Source organism: Oncorhynchus mykiss, chromosome 20, assembly GCF_057628025.1.
Source record: "Oncorhynchus mykiss isolate SJ-2025 chromosome 20, ASM5762802v1, whole genome shotgun sequence".
Classification (NCBI taxonomy): domain Eukaryota; kingdom Metazoa; phylum Chordata; class Actinopteri; order Salmoniformes; family Salmonidae; genus Oncorhynchus; species Oncorhynchus mykiss.
The window spans coordinates 31,013,402-31,028,985 of record NC_143041.1 but is presented as its reverse complement, the minus strand read 5'-3'; the positions used below and the strand labels follow the sequence as shown (position 1 = coordinate 31,028,985).

General features: G+C 41.3%; 1 protein-coding gene across 7 annotated transcripts in view; it reads left to right on the top strand.

Moving 5' to 3' along the window:
• The window catches only part of wnk4a (WNK lysine deficient protein kinase 4a), a 75,618-nt gene that overhangs the window by 31,646 nt on the left and 28,388 nt on the right, over positions 1–15,584 (top strand). For all 7 annotated transcript variants that reach the window (XR_016489465.1, XM_090212884.1, XM_036956076.2 and 4 more), the window contains exons 3-5: positions 13,988–14,160; positions 14,477–14,697; positions 15,040–15,197. Coding sequence is in view for 6 of the 7 variants with exons in the window: in XM_090212884.1 (XP_090069010.1) it covers positions 13,988–14,160; positions 14,477–14,697; positions 15,040–15,197 (552 nt within the window). In the remaining variant the exon portion in view is untranslated. The remainder of the gene's footprint in view (positions 1–13,987; positions 14,161–14,476; positions 14,698–15,039; positions 15,198–15,584) is intronic.

The window sequence follows — 15,584 nt, the reverse complement described above, 5'->3', positions numbered from 1 at the left end:
CGCAGTTGTAAATGAGAACTTGTTCTCAACTAGCCTACCTGGTTTAATAAAGGTGAAAAAAAAAAGAAAGTTACAATTATTTTTTGTTAAAAATGCTATAATCGTATCAGCCGATGTCTAGTTTAACGCCCCGATGTGCAAAACCGATGTCAAAGCTGATGTGCATACCTATATAACGTAGCTACTTGACGTAATGATGCCACGGAAAATGTTGCGCTATATTTTGCGCTATAGGTGCGCTATACTAGCCCACAATGTCTGCTGTGTGGATTGAGCAGTCTACAAGTCGAGCAGTCATTTGAAAGAGTGAGTTGTCTCACTCAAATTTTCTTAAAGGCGAAATTCATTAAAGCCAAGATAATGGAATTTATTGCCCTTGTTAATCAACCGTTCTCTGTCGTGTGAGATGTTGGCTTTCGCCGACTGGTCGAGCACCGGTACACACTTGTTCTTCACCTATTGAAATTGAACTTCAGTTCATGAAAATAAATAGCTAGTCAGCTTTGGGCAACAGGGCTAAGTTGCTAATGTTATAAGCAGTCAGCTAGCTTCATCTGGCTAGTGAGGCTCAACCGCACTGGGTTATGTGTTGTGAAGCTAGCCACAATAAGAATTAGGCACAATAGTGTAATTTGCGGTTTGCCTTCAAAATGAAAGAATGTCATTGACAGTAATGAAAATGAATACGAATAGTAGAATTATGCCATACTTTTATTTTTAAGGCTAACCGCAAAGTACACTATTGTGGCTAATCCTTATTGTGGCTAGCTTCACATAGATTGGTCCGGTTAACGGACCTCTGAGACTATCACAGTGCAGGTGCATTTATACGGAGACTTGATTACACACAGGTTGATTGTATTTATCATCATTAGTCATTTAGGTCAACATTGGATCATTCAGAGTTCCTCACTGAACTTCTGGAGAGAGTTTGCTGCACTGAAAGTAAAGGGGCTGAATAATTTTGCACGCCCAATTTTTCAGTTTTTGATTTGTTAAAAAAGTTTGAAATATCCAATAAATGTCGTTCCACTTCATGATTGTGTCCCACTTGTTGTTGATTCTTCACAAAAAAATACAGTTTTATATCTTTATGTTTGAAGCCTGAAATGTGGCAAAAGGTCGCAAAGTTCAAGGGGGCCGAATACTTTCGCAAGGCACTGTATATATTTATAATATTTGATTCAGAGGAGGCTGGTGGGAGGAGCTATAGGAGGACTAGCATAAATACATTTACCAGAGTGACGTACAGGAGCAATTAAGGTCAAGTGCCTTGCTCAAGGCAAATGGAACGACATTTATTGGATATTTCAAACTTTTTTAACAAATCAAAAACTGAAAAATTGGGCGTGCAAATTTATTCAGCCCCCTTAAGTTAATACTTTGTAGCGCCACCTTTTGCTGCGATTACAGCTGTAAGTCGCTTGGGGTATGTCTCTATCAGTTTTGCACATCGAGAGACTGACATTTTTTCCCCATTCCTCCTTGCAAAACAGCTCAAGCTCAGTGAGGCTGGATGGAGAGCATTTGTGAACAGTAGTTTTCAGTTCTTTCCACAGATTCTCGATTGGATTCAGGTCTGGACTTTGACTTGGCCATTCTAACACCTGGATATGTTTATTTTTGAACCATTCCATTGTAGATTTTGCTTTATGTTTTGGATCATTGTCTTGTTGGAAGACAAATCTCCGTCCCAGTCTCAGGTCTTCTGCAGACTCCATCAGGTTTGGTCCTGTATTTGGCTCCATCCATCTTCCCATCAATTTTAACCATCTTCCCTGTCCCTGCTGAAGAAAAGCAGGCCCAAACCATGATGCTGCCACCACCATGTTTGACAGTGGGGATGGTGTGTTCAGGGTGATGAGCTGTGTTGCTTTTACGCCAAACATAACGTTTTGCATTGTTGCCAAAAAGTTCAATTTTGGTTTCATCTGACCAGAGCACCTTCTTCCACATGTTTGGTGTGTCTCCCAGGTGGCTTGTGGCAAACTTTAAACAACACTTTTTATGGATATCTTTAAGAAATGGCTTTCTTCTTGCCACTCTTCCATAAAGGCCAGATTTGTGCAATATACGACTGATTGTTGTCCTATGGACAGAGTCTCCCACCTCAGCTGTAGATCTCTGCAGTTCATCCAGAGTGATCATGGGCCTCTTGGCTGCATCTCTGATCAGTCTTCTCCTTGTATGAGCTGAAAGTTTAGAGGGACGGCCAGGTCTTGGTAGATTTGCAGTGGTCTGATACTCCTTCCATTTCAATATTATCGCTTGCACAGTGCTCCTTGGGATGTTTAAAGCTTGGGAAATCTTTTTGTATCCAAGTCCGGCTTTAAACTTCTTCACAACAGTATCTCGGACCTGCCTGGTGTGTTCCTTGTTCTTCATGATGCTCTCTGCGCTTTTAACGGACCTCTGAGACTATCAAAGTGCAGTTGCATTTATACGGAGACTTGATTACACACAGGTGGATTGTATTTATCATCATTAGTCATTTAGGTCAACATTGGATCATTCAGAGATCCTCACTGAACTTCTGGAGAGAGTTTGCTGCACTGAAAGTAAAGGGGCTGAATAATTTTGCACACCCAATATTTCAGTTTTTGATTTGTTAAAAAAGTTTGAAATATCCAATAAATGTCGTTCCACTTCATGATTGTGTCCCACTTGTTGTTGATTCTTCACAAAAAAATACAGTTTTATATCTTTATGTTTGAAGCCTGAAATGTGGCAAAAGGTCGCAAAGTTCAAGGGGGCCGAATACTTTCGCAAGGCACTGTAGACTTTCTTTTTTGTCTATTGTGTTATTGTCTGAGTACAGTCAATACGCGTACAGTCAGTACGCTCGTTTATTCCATGTGTTGTTGTTTGTGTCTCACTGCTTTGCTTTATCTTGGCCAGGTCGCAGTTGTAAATGAGAACTTGTTCTCAACTAGCCTACCTGGTTTAATAAAGGTGAAAAAAAAAAGAAAGTTACAATTATTTTTTGTTAAAAATGCTATAATCGTATCAGCCGATGTCTAGTTTAACGCCCCGATGTGCAAAACCGATGTCAAAGCTGATGTGCATACCTATATAACGTAGCTACTTGACGTAATGATGCCACGGAAAATGTTGCGCTATATTTTGCGCTATAGGTGCGCTATACTAGCCCACAATGTCTGCTGTGTGGATTGAGCAGTCTACAAGTCGAGCAGTCATTTGAAAGAGTGAGTTGTCTCACTCAAATTTTCTTAAAGGCGAAATTCATTAAAGCCAAGATAATGGAATTTATTGCCCTTGTTAATCAACCGTTCTCTGTCGTGTGTGATGTTGGCTTTCGCCGACTGGTCGAGCACCGGTACACACTTGTTCTTCACCTATTGAAATTGAACTTCAGTTCATGAAAATAAATAGCTAGTCAGCTTTGGGCAACAGGGCTAAGTTGCTAATGTTATAAGCAGTCAGCTAGCTTCATCTGGCTAGTGAGGCTCAACCGCACTGGGTTATGTGTTGTGAAGCTAGCCACAATAAGAATTAGGCACAATAGTGTAATTTGCGGTTTGCCTTCAAAATGAAAGAATGTCATTGACAGTAATGAAAATGAATACGAATAGTAGAATTATGCCATACTTTTATTTTTAAGGCTAACCGCAAAGTACACTATTGTGGCTAATCCTTATTGTGGCTAGCTTCACATAGATTGGTCCGGTTAACGGACCTCTGAGACTATCACAGTGCAGGTGCATTTATACGGAGACTTGATTACACACAGGTTGATTGTATTTATCATCATTAGTCATTTAGGTCAACATTGGATCATTCAGAGTTCCTCACTGAACTTCTGGAGAGAGTTTGCTGCACTGAAAGTAAAGGGGCTGAATAATTTTGCACGCCCAATTTTTCAGTTTTTGATTTGTTAAAAAAGTTTGAAATATCCAATAAATGTCGTTCCACTTCATGATTGTGTCCCACTTGTTGTTGATTCTTCACAAAAAAATACAGTTTTATATCTTTATGTTTGAAGCCTGAAATGTGGCAAAAGGTCGCAAAGTTCAAGGGGGCCGAATACTTTCGCAAGGCACTGTATATATTTATAATATTTGATTCAGAGGAGGCTGGTGGGAGGAGCTATAGGAGGACTAGCATAAATACATTTACCAGAGTGACGTACAGGAGCAATTAAGGTCAAGTGCCTTGCTCAAGGGCACATTGACAGAATTTTCACCTCTGGGATTCGTGCCAGCAACATTTCAGCTAATGGACCAACGCTCTAACCACTAGGCTACCTGCCAGCTTAAATGGAATTGCGTCAAACAGATTTAACATATGGAAACCACATGTTTGACTCCGTTCCATTAATTCCATTCCAGCTATTACAGTGAGCCCATCCTCCTATATCTCCTCCTACCAAACTCCTCTGATTTGATTACAGGGTACTACTTGCTGTAAACCTGGTAGCATTCATGCTTAGTAGGGCATCTTTGTGTAGGGCATCTTTGCTTTCCTGGTTTGCTATACGATAAATGTACTTGCCTCTTGCTAATCTACACTACTAATGGATAGTACAACATTAGACATCACACTGTTTCGTGGAAAAAACAACTGAGTGGCCCGATTTTTGGGCTATGCTGTGTCTGTTATTCAGCCCTCTGTAATCACTGGGATATACTTTGCTCACATTATATATCAACAGAGAATGGATTCATTACACCAGGCAAAACAACATGTACTCACTACTTTTGGAAGTAATGGCTCAGTGTCATGCAGGAGACTTAGCCTGCATCCCAAATGGCACCCTATTCCCTACATAGTGCATTACTTTTGATTAGAGCCTATGGGGTTCTGGTCAAAAGAAGTGCCCTGTATAGGGAATAGGGTGCCATTTGGGGGACACACTGAGGGTGGAATGGAATAGGTTGGTTATGCTTCATAGCAGCCTAAAGGCATTATAAAGCACCCAATGACTCTTCTATCTGCTCCTGGACATGAAAAAACGCAATGATAGACTTCAACATGATGATGTAATCCTATCGAACAGATGAGAGAACAAATGACGGGCTTTATGCATACTTGCATATTACCCTCTGTTGTTACTGAGAACACATTTTATTTTACAATAACAACCTGGAATTCACAGCCTTGTCTCCAGCCACATCTTTCCCTCTACAGTACTTTGCACAAACTTATGAAATCTGAAGGAGCTAATACATACTTGGCAAACACAGGAAGAACATTTTAGCAAATACAATTATTTTCCATCCTAAAAAATACTGTGAATGTGTACCACTGGTTGTTAGAAGCCTATTTCCACTGGCTTGAGAGACCGAATTTCACGAGGCTAATGTGTCATAAATTCAATAAATAGGTTACGTATTATGTGAGGTTTCTTACACCTCTGGAGCTAGGTAAGCAACACAGGTTTTGCTGTTCAGTGTATTGGAGCAGAAAACTTAACAGGCTGTCAAGTTCCTTCAAGGTTATGTCTTACACCAGTCGTAAAGGAACTGGGAGGAACACAGAGCTCTTAAACTGGGCTTAAAGGAGTCTCTTGCATTCCACTGGCCAGGTAACAGTGGGCCGTTTCAAATGGCACCCTATTCCCTATAAAGTGCACTACTTTAGGGCTCTGGTCAAGGGACAAAGACTGTTTTCATCAGGTTACATAGCTGCAGCACTGCAGTCTGTTTAATAAGAGCAACCTCTGCAGGCTGTACTTGTTATCTATCTATCTATCATCTGTCTGTCTATGTTTCATGGGAAGGCAGTTCCGGACAAAGTGTTTGTTCTCTCTGGTCATTTCCCCTTGGATGGCATTACATTTATACACAACACTTCTATCTACCCTGGTCTGACCCTGTAAAAACAAGGTAGTTGCAACAATGTTAACATTTTTGCTGTATGATCTATTTCATTCAGGGTCAAGCAGGGTCAAAATGAATAGAGAATTGGTCACATGGATGATGCTGGGGAGGCGAAGCAGGTACGGGAAGTCAAACATTTAATACATAACGGACATGGAACGAGACAGGAACAGCGTCAGCATACAGGGTAACACAGACAAATTACAATCAATACAGCAGCGGGGAACAGAGCAGGGAACTGACAAATATAGGGGAGGAAATAAACAGATGAGTGAGTCCAGGTGAGTCCAATATTGTTGATGCGCGTGATGAGGGAAGGCAGGTGTGCCTAATAGATGGAAGGAGTGCATGATGCAGGGCAGCCTGGCGCTCTCAAGGGAGGGAAGAGCGGGAGCAGACGTGACAGAATTAGAGAATGTTCACTCAGCAAGCAGTAATAGAAACCTGCTGTCTTTTTGGGCAATAAAACCCAGATTAATTACCTTTGGGTCTTTACAAGCTTCCTCTCCTCTTAGCGTTATCAGACTAGATGGTATGCAGAACGTCCTCTCCCTTTACTATCAGAGATAGTAACCCTAAGGTCAGAGAAAGGTTGTGTCCCAAATGGCACCCTATTCCCTATAAAGTAGTACACTAAATAGGGAAAAGGGTGCCAGAAGGGAACTATTTAGGCTACCGTTGGCCTGGACATTTGGCCTTTTTTGGAGGTTTTACTAGATAGTAGGCTAGTGTGTGAAAGGAAAAACTGCACTTGTGCCTGACTGACTGTCCTTGGAACTGAATAAATTGTGTCATAAAACACTATTATCTTTTAGAGCCATCCATTCATTCTTCAAGACAAAGCCAGCAACTCATATTCCCTCTGTAGGTCACAACTTTTGACCAAGGCCTCGGTCAAAAGTATTGCACTATACTATATAAGTATTGCACTGGGTTCCATTTTGGATGCTGACCCAGTTACCTCACAGGTCAGAGTGATCATTAGCTCAGCATCAGACCCACTCAGAACATACCCAGGAGGATATAGAGACAGTAGACTTGAGGGATCCTTCCCACACTAGATGGTAAATGGTTTCCACATCTCTGAGAAATCCTGACTTGTTCCAAGATAGACATGACTAACTCGTGTACTTACTGCTCACTATTTATTTGAAGCATGACTTACATGAGGCTTACAGCACAAACATCTTAGCAACTCTTGCCCCACACATAAATAAGTTCTTATTCAACAGGATGATCAAATTAAGATATGTATGACTGCATCCCAAATGACACCCTATTCCCTATATAATGTACTACTTTTGACCAAGGCCCGCTGCATAGGGTCCTGGTCAAAAGTAGTACACCAAATAGGGAATAGGGTGTCATTTGGGATGCACATAAAGACAGAAATCTTGAATCTGGGTCCATTGGTATTTTGCTTGTGTAGTTAATTGCTTTAGGTGCCACTAAAGCAGCAGTTTTCAGAGTGCTAGCCCGGTGAGAGAGAGGGCGGGCTGAATCCGGATTTCTTATTAGATTAATGGCTAACCTCCCTAACCACCTGACCTCCCCTCTCTCCCCCGCTAAATTCAGAGAGCAAGTCAGGTTTTTCTTGGAAAGTGTACACTGGTACCTCAGTTCCTCACACTGCGCGGTCTGTCTCTCGGTGTGTTTCCTGACCAGGGATATCAAAGGCATGTGAGCTCGTGTCAACCAACTTCTCTTCTCCCTTTAGCCTCAATCCCCAGCTTGACATGTCAGATGTCACCCAACATTCAAGATGGGTGCTAGTCAGAACAGAGGCCATTTAACCCCTGATGGTTAGGGTACTTTGTTGTTTCTGACGCTGTCAACGTTGTGTATGAAATCTCTATCTGTTTGGGGCGGCAGGTAGCCTAGTGTTGGGCCAGTTACCAAAAGGTTGCTAGATTGAATCCCTGAGCTGACAAGGTAAAAATCTGTTGTTCTGCCCCTGAACAAGGTTGTTAACCGACTGTTCCTAGGCCGTCCTTGTAAATAAGAATGTGTTCTTAACTGACTTGCCTAGTTAAATCAAGGGAAAAAAAGGAGCCTCTGGGGAATATGTATGACCGAAACATATTGTAGTAATGGGTGAAAGACACGTAAAGAAGATAACCTCTTAAGTTAGCCACAGCACTGGTACTGCATTCATTCTAGACCAAACATGCTGTGATGTTTCGCTTTTGCTCTCCCTCTTCGTCTTCCTCTCGCTCTCGCTCTCCCTCATCTCTCTTCTTCTCTCTCCCTTGATGCAAACTCATCTTCCATATACTGCACTCACACACACAGCATGGAAATCACAGCAGTGCTGTTACAATATCTTTGTTTTGGATTTTGGATGTTATATGAGGACAGTGTTACGTGATCTTTCTTTCCTGTCCTTTGAAGTGAAGCCATAGAGTCTACGCCTCCTTTAGTGCTGGGTTGGCTGACACTTGCTGTCCATCCGTCTCCCAGTTTGCATAATAGGGGTGCTGCTGACAGCCAGGGAGTTCTTAGTACCAACGGTCCAACCATCAACACTGCTTATGTAATTGTGGAGGGAGTTGGCACAGGGCCTTAATAGTTCCTGCAGCCCTTCCTTCCACCCATCCATCCAGACCCCAAATCAACATACACACACCTCCTTCTCCTCTCTCCTCGATATGGCTATGAATACAGATTCTCAGAGACACTGTATTTAATGATGAGATGGTCTTGTCTCTGCAATAACAATGGGAGTCATTGTCGCAAAGCGGAAAGGCAGGCGGTCTGCTTATTAATTCCAATAATCCCATAGAAATGCATTGAATAACGCTCTATTCCCACATGGACAGATTGTGACGGGAGTGGACCCTCTAGCTTCGCCTCTTCTCTGATATTCTCTAGCCAAACAAAGAGAGAGGAGACATTTAGCGACCCCAATTCATATTTTACACCCCTGCAGTGCAACAATACATTTGGGAGCTGTGTAGACTTACTCTATTCAGGAAAGGAAATAAACCAGATCAAATCAAACTTTGTCAGCTGTGCCGAATACAACGTGTACACCTTAGCATGAAATGCTTAATTACAAGCCCTTAAACCAACAGTGCAGTTCAAGAAAACTGTAAGAAAATATTTACCAAATAAACTAAAGTAAAAAAAACACTTGATTAGATCAATGTTACAATTTAATGCATTGCCATAGGCCATATAAATATGGCACAACATGATGCATTTGGTTATGTTGCATATCTTAAGGTGCAACATCTATGAGGTGTTTGTCTGTGTTTTGTCATTGAGTTCATACAGCAGTGAACAGCAGTGGAAAAACAAGATAAGACCTTGTATGATATCCACCCAAGTGGCATTCTCTGTCAGTGCTGTCATCTCTCTCTCTAGGAAATAGCAGAGGCCCAACTATACTATAGTGTTCCAGATCAGCCAAGGTTTCTCACTACTAAGACAACGTAGCATAGCTTACTGTTGGTTTCTGTTTACGTTCAGACCAAGTTAAGTGGCTAGTCTGTCACTTGTATTGTATCAGTGTTAAATCCAACCACATTAAAGATGTGCTATTTACTGAATCTGGAAAGCATGTGATGACCCATCATGTTTAAGTGGATCTGACAACATAAATGGTCTTACTTTCACACAAGGCACATCAACTCATCGTACATAATTATTTGTAGTTTGTATACACGTGTTTATGCTTAAAATGTATCATTACATCACTGTGAAATTAGTCCATCACACAACAAACCTATCCCGTGATAGCATAAAATGATAGCAGAAAGTCAGCACAACTGATGTTTTCACTTTTACTTACTCATATTCTGGTATTCCTTATTATTCCTGACATTTTTTTTCTATGTGAGTAGTAATAACATGAATACATTTAATTTATAACACATTTGATGAAAAAAAAATATCCCAAATTCAATAGGTGTTCATTGGATACAACTTTTGAATGAGTCAACATAATCAGTCCGTAATCAGACACACGTTACAGGACGCCTTTGGAAGCAAGCAGCACATTTTGTCAGGCTCTTGCAGGCTTTAGTTTAGGAAGACCTGAATAAGTCATTGGCTCTTCCAGGAAAGCGTCTGAAGTTGCCTAAATGTATTCTCTGTATTATGTATTTGAATGTGTTGTGCTTGCCATGTGGTATAGTGAATGGGGTTTAAGGAGCTGTCAAGGCTTCCAAGTGGACAGTCTGTTAGCCATGAGGATAAATGCACATACACACTACAGTTGGCTGTTCTGTAGAGGGATCTTCAAGATAAACAGGCCAGTCAGGTTGTCAATCAATAGGAGATACACATGGTCCTCTGCTCTGGGATTCGGATTAAACACACTTGTCCTAACACAGACTTCTGCAGCTTCAACTCAATGACAGTCTGTACCATGCAGTGGGTCTCATCGGTATAAAAACAAAGGCAGGGGAAACACCCAATCAGATCAGTGGGATCATTATTTAATGCTGTCACAGTTTACTCAGAATTTACCATCAAGGACACTGAAGCTGTCTCCCATCAATTACTGTACTCCTAACATACGAGTCCTAGAATGTATCACCTGTAGTCGCATCATACTCCTGTCACACCAATTCTCCACATAAATACATACAAAATCATTGTTCAAAAGTCCTAAGTGGTCTGTGTTGAAAACAGAGGCACCATGTTGGAATCAATCTTCCAATTGAATTAGTGTTTGGCAATTGATGGACGTCGGTTGGTGTGGGAATGGGAACCGCTTTTTGGGGGCTCCCCTTGCATGCCTCCCTCTCTGTGATAGTGTGCTCCCAGTGTTGATAGGGTGTGCATCCCAAATGGCACCCTATTCCTTATATAGTGCACTACTTTTGACCAGGGCCTTGTGCCGTGGTCAAAAGTAGTGCACTATAAAAGGGAATACGGTGCGATTTGGGAGGCAGACAGGGCCTGGTAACATGAGTGGCAGCCCCCTTCTCTAAAGGGGAGGAAGGAGTCGTGGTCAGTCAATTGTAAACATAAACATACCCTCAGTTTTTCCCAGAACAGCCTCAATGCAGGATTCATGGTTGTAGAAGTCTAGAGGTCTCTCTGGTGTTTTCCAAACAGCTATCCACCCACTGCAGCCTCCCGGCAGCACTACACTAGAGACTCAATCAAACCATTCATACACTTTTAAAATGAAGTGCTTTGTAACACTAAAACTAGTGGCAACTGAGCTGCCACCACCTTAAAGGAGACAAAACTTTGCTGGAGTATTGAAACACGTGGTTGTCAGGGTATTAGAACAGATTTAAGATGTACTGAAACATTCATCCTGAGGTGTTCTAAAATATGACGTGGTGCAACACCACATAACACCTGGAAAAGGTTGAAAACCCTATGGTGTTTAGAGTCCCGTATAGTGCAGAATTAGGTCCCTCTTTTGGTATTGTTTCCTCTCCAAAAGCTCCCAAAAACTAGGATTGTGTTTTGAATCCTGTCTAGTGCAGAATTAGTTCCATTTTTCTGCAGTTTCCAAATACTGTAAATGGGAGTCCCTCCCCTTAATGTATATTCCCTGCTCTTATATCATGTACTGGTAAACTCCTCATTGGTAATTCCAAAAGGTCAAAGTTTTATGCTCTAACAAAGCACACAAAAGTTGGTCCAGGACAATAATTAATGAGTAAAAAAAAGTATTTGAGAAGTTGTATATTTTATTTGCTAATTATCAAATGACAAAACATGAACAGGTCTTCCAGATGTTTATATTGATAAAGTAAGACAGTTCATAGATCTGTAAGGTTTTTCTCATGTTATTCCTCAAATTCAACTGATATGCCATTATATTTCACATCCATAAAAACAATACTTCAGGCAATGACTGCTAATGTTAGCAGTAGCACACATACAAAACTTGTGCAAAACGCCAGCTAAGAGCTCAATCAAATCAAATTGCATTTGTCACATGCGCTGAATACAACAGTGAAATGATTCATGCGATCCACCGTTCGTCCATTATGCTAATGTTTCTGACCTGAGTCTTTATATTCAGATGATGTTGAATGGAATGGAAGGTTGTTCAGATGAATTGAATCACAATAGAGTTGATCTAGATGATGATGACAGTTCAGTTGGCATTAGTATTCATTGGCTTTAGTTAGGATCAGCCAGCCAGTGGATAGAATAAGTGAATTAAGCAATGCAAATCTAGCAACATGATGACTTAATGTCAAAAGTGGAATGCAATAACTTGTGTTGTGGTAGGCCAAAGCTAGAGCAGGCTAAAATGGCAGTGGCTATGTAGTGTAGCATGTAGGGTATACATCAGAGCAGATACAACTCGTAAATCTAGTAGGCAAACAAGCCAGCAGTATTAACTAAAAAGCAGGCCTTCATTTACCTAAAACACAAGTGCCCGAAAGGTGCAAACAATGACGTGCCAATTAACTTCATGAGGCATCAAGAAAGCTGATCAATGGATCAAAAGGACTGTTTTACTTGGACTATTAGCATTAGCAGCCAAAATGCTACACAAAATAAATGTTCTTATTGAGTGGATTCATTTTTGGTTTCCTTCTTCAATGTGATAACATTGTATACTCACGTATTCATTGACGCATACTTTCTTGGATTTTTGTTGACTAGTTCATCTGAGCATTTGGTGTGCTCTCACCTCTCTGAGTTTGTGAAGTACTTGCCTGTTTTTATACTTGACCATACAGTTTGCTAGAGGGCACACCTGCCACGAATCCCATCTCTCCACCTCCATGCCCCAGACTGGGGGGATTCTGAACAGTACGTCAGTATGTTTGAAGTTAACATTTTGCCTTCAATCATATAAACATTTGTCTTCTGATGTGTTAAGATCCTCACATGGTGTGTGGTTAAATGGGTAAAATTCAAAATCATTTTGGCATTTTTCTGTCCCAACAGTCAGGGGTTCAATTCCTGCTTTTGCCTGTCCAACTTTAACTCCTTCTCTGTCTCTGTCTCCTCCTGTTTCTAATCTGTCTAAACAAAACACAGAAAAAAATGTGTCAGGTAGCCTAGTGGTTAAGAGTGTTGGGGCAGTAGCAGACAGGTTGCTGGTTTGAATCCCAGAGCTGACTAGGTGAAACATGTAACCTTGAGCAATGCACTTAACCCTAATTCCTCTGGATAAGAGCATCTGCTAAATGACTAAAAGGTTCACATCCACCTCCTCACATGAATACCAGTGATGAAGGCCCACTTTATAACTCATGCTACCTCTGCTATAACCTACATAAACATTTTGATTGTAACATTATTTATGATCTCACAAAGTTTCCTGGCAGCTGTAGCCTATAATTACTGCCAAAGTCTGCTCTAAGAAAATGATTCAATTCCGTGTCTTCTTAAGAACATTTACTGAAAATTAAATAATTATTCATAATCAATCAATATTTATGCTATAAACAATTTGCAATTTAAAACCATTTGATTATATGAGAGACACAGTCTGCTAAAACATGACTTTTGTGTTTTGTTGCTGCCTTTTACATGCACTGAAACATCGACAAGTGTTTTCAGAACGCTCTCTTAAAAACACAATTATTTAGAATGAAGAGCCACTTTGGGTGTTTCAGAGTACTTCCATTCTGTTTTGAAATCTATTCAGTGTATCATAACACTTACATTGGGTTTACATTCAAACACCCTCCAGAAACACCAGATTTCTGCTTAGGTGAACTACTTTTCATGGTTTCAGAGTTTTTAGTCTTTCTATTTTAACAGTGCATCCCACTCTGCACAAAAATGGCTTTATTCACCCACCTACCCACTGTGATTACACTGTGTTCGGTTCAATTTCTCACAGCTTTGGGAAACCTCTTAAAATGTGTAGAAGTCACAGTTCAAGTTTCTATGGAAAAATATAATTATGTAACACTGGAATCTGGTTCAGCAAGATGAATGAACAACGGCGGTAAACCTGTCAGTGGTTCTGTTTTTCTCTTCCTCTAGCTCTAGGACACACACATTTACATATTTTTCAACACAGCTTGATAAGCTTATAAATTCTGTATTGAGTCTTGATAATAAAATAGTAGTCACAAAACCAGTCACAAAACCAGGCCTGATGGATGGAGTGTGTTGTGTGTGTTCCCTGCAGTATGCTCTGCCAATAGAATGGAAATCTGACTGTGTCATCGTTCTAGAATATATCTATTTTGTGCTCCGTTCAGACGCGTAAGCTGACCAAGGTGGAGCGGCAGAGGTTCAGCGAGGAGGTGGAGATGCTGAAGGGTCTGCAGCACCCTAACATCGTCCGCTTCTACGACTCCTGGAAGGACAACTCCAAGGGCCTCAAGTGCATCCTTTTGGTCACTGAGCTCATGACCTCAGGCACCCTCAAAACGTGAGCTTGACCTTTCCGCCCCGACCTGGCCTCAATACTCGTTGTAGTAGAGGAGACTGTTGTGCCTGTTTTTCCCTGTTTCCTCTACAATTTTTTCCTCACAAATTCCTAGCGTTTTAATATTTTCTATCTTTTATCATGATCATAGAATCTTCATAGAAAACAAGGATTGATCAAAATAGTTTTCCATGTAGACTTAAAGATGGGTTCCTGATAGTCCTCTCTGATCTGGCCTGTACTGTAGGTAAGGAAGGAGAACAGTTAGTATATGAGCCTCTTTAGGTGATGCATCCTAATATCCTGTGTTTACCTGCAGGTACCTGAAGAGGTTTAAGGAGATGAAGCTGAAGCTACTGCAGCGCTGGAGCCGTCAGATCCTGAAGGGGCTCCACTTCCTCCACACCCGCACCCCTCCCATCATCCACAGGGACCTCAAGTGTGACAACATCTTCATCACCGGCCCCACCGGCTCCGTCAAGATTGGAGATCTGGGCCTGGCCACACTCAAAAGAGCCTCCTTCGCTAAAAGTGTCATTGGTGAGCACAAAGAGCCTATAATTTTTTTTAGTTCTATATGTAATTTTATGTTGGGGAGTGTTTAAGGTCAGGTGTTGTTGCTATGGGGTTCACCCAACTGGGGTCATCAAGTTTTAGGGATTCATTTAAAGTTTTAGTTGTTTCTAGATTATGACCGTTGACGTTGAGTGCCCTTTCTAGATGCTCATTATTAGATCACTCTGCCACAGATTCCTACCCTATGATGCATGTCCAGTGTAATCAAATGTCTGTCCCCTACAGAAGATTTGTTTGTGTAAATCTGTTTGTCGGTGTGTGTGTATGTTTTCTTGTGATTGGTATTGTCTCTCTCCTTTCCTCCAGGTACCCCAGAGTTCATGGCTCCAGAGATGTATGAGGAGAAGTATGATGAGGCTGTGGATGTCTATGCCTTTGGGATGTGTATCCTGGAGATGGCCACATCAGAGTATCCCTACTCCGAGTGCCAGAACGCAGCACAGATCTACCGTAAAGTCACCAGCGTAAGTGGGAATATATGCAATTAGGCAGACCCATTTATCCAAAGCGACGTACAGTAAGAAGTGCATGTATACATTTTCGTATGGGTGGCCCCTCCGGGCTCAAAACTCAACACCCTGGTGGTGCAAATGCAAATGCCATGCTCTACCAACTGAGCCACACAGGACCATAGTCCCACACAGAGTCTCCTCTCTCCTTGCAGTGTTCCTTAATAGCGTAATTGTGCACACGTTTGCTTTCCTTCCCTTGCACAATGGAAGTGACAAAACAACCTTCTGGATGTTCTGCAGATGTAGGATCTTAACTTGGCCTCTATTGTCACATCAAAATAATCATTTTGAGTGTTTAGTCTATAATGTTGCTTGATCGGTGGTTAGGCTATTACCTGG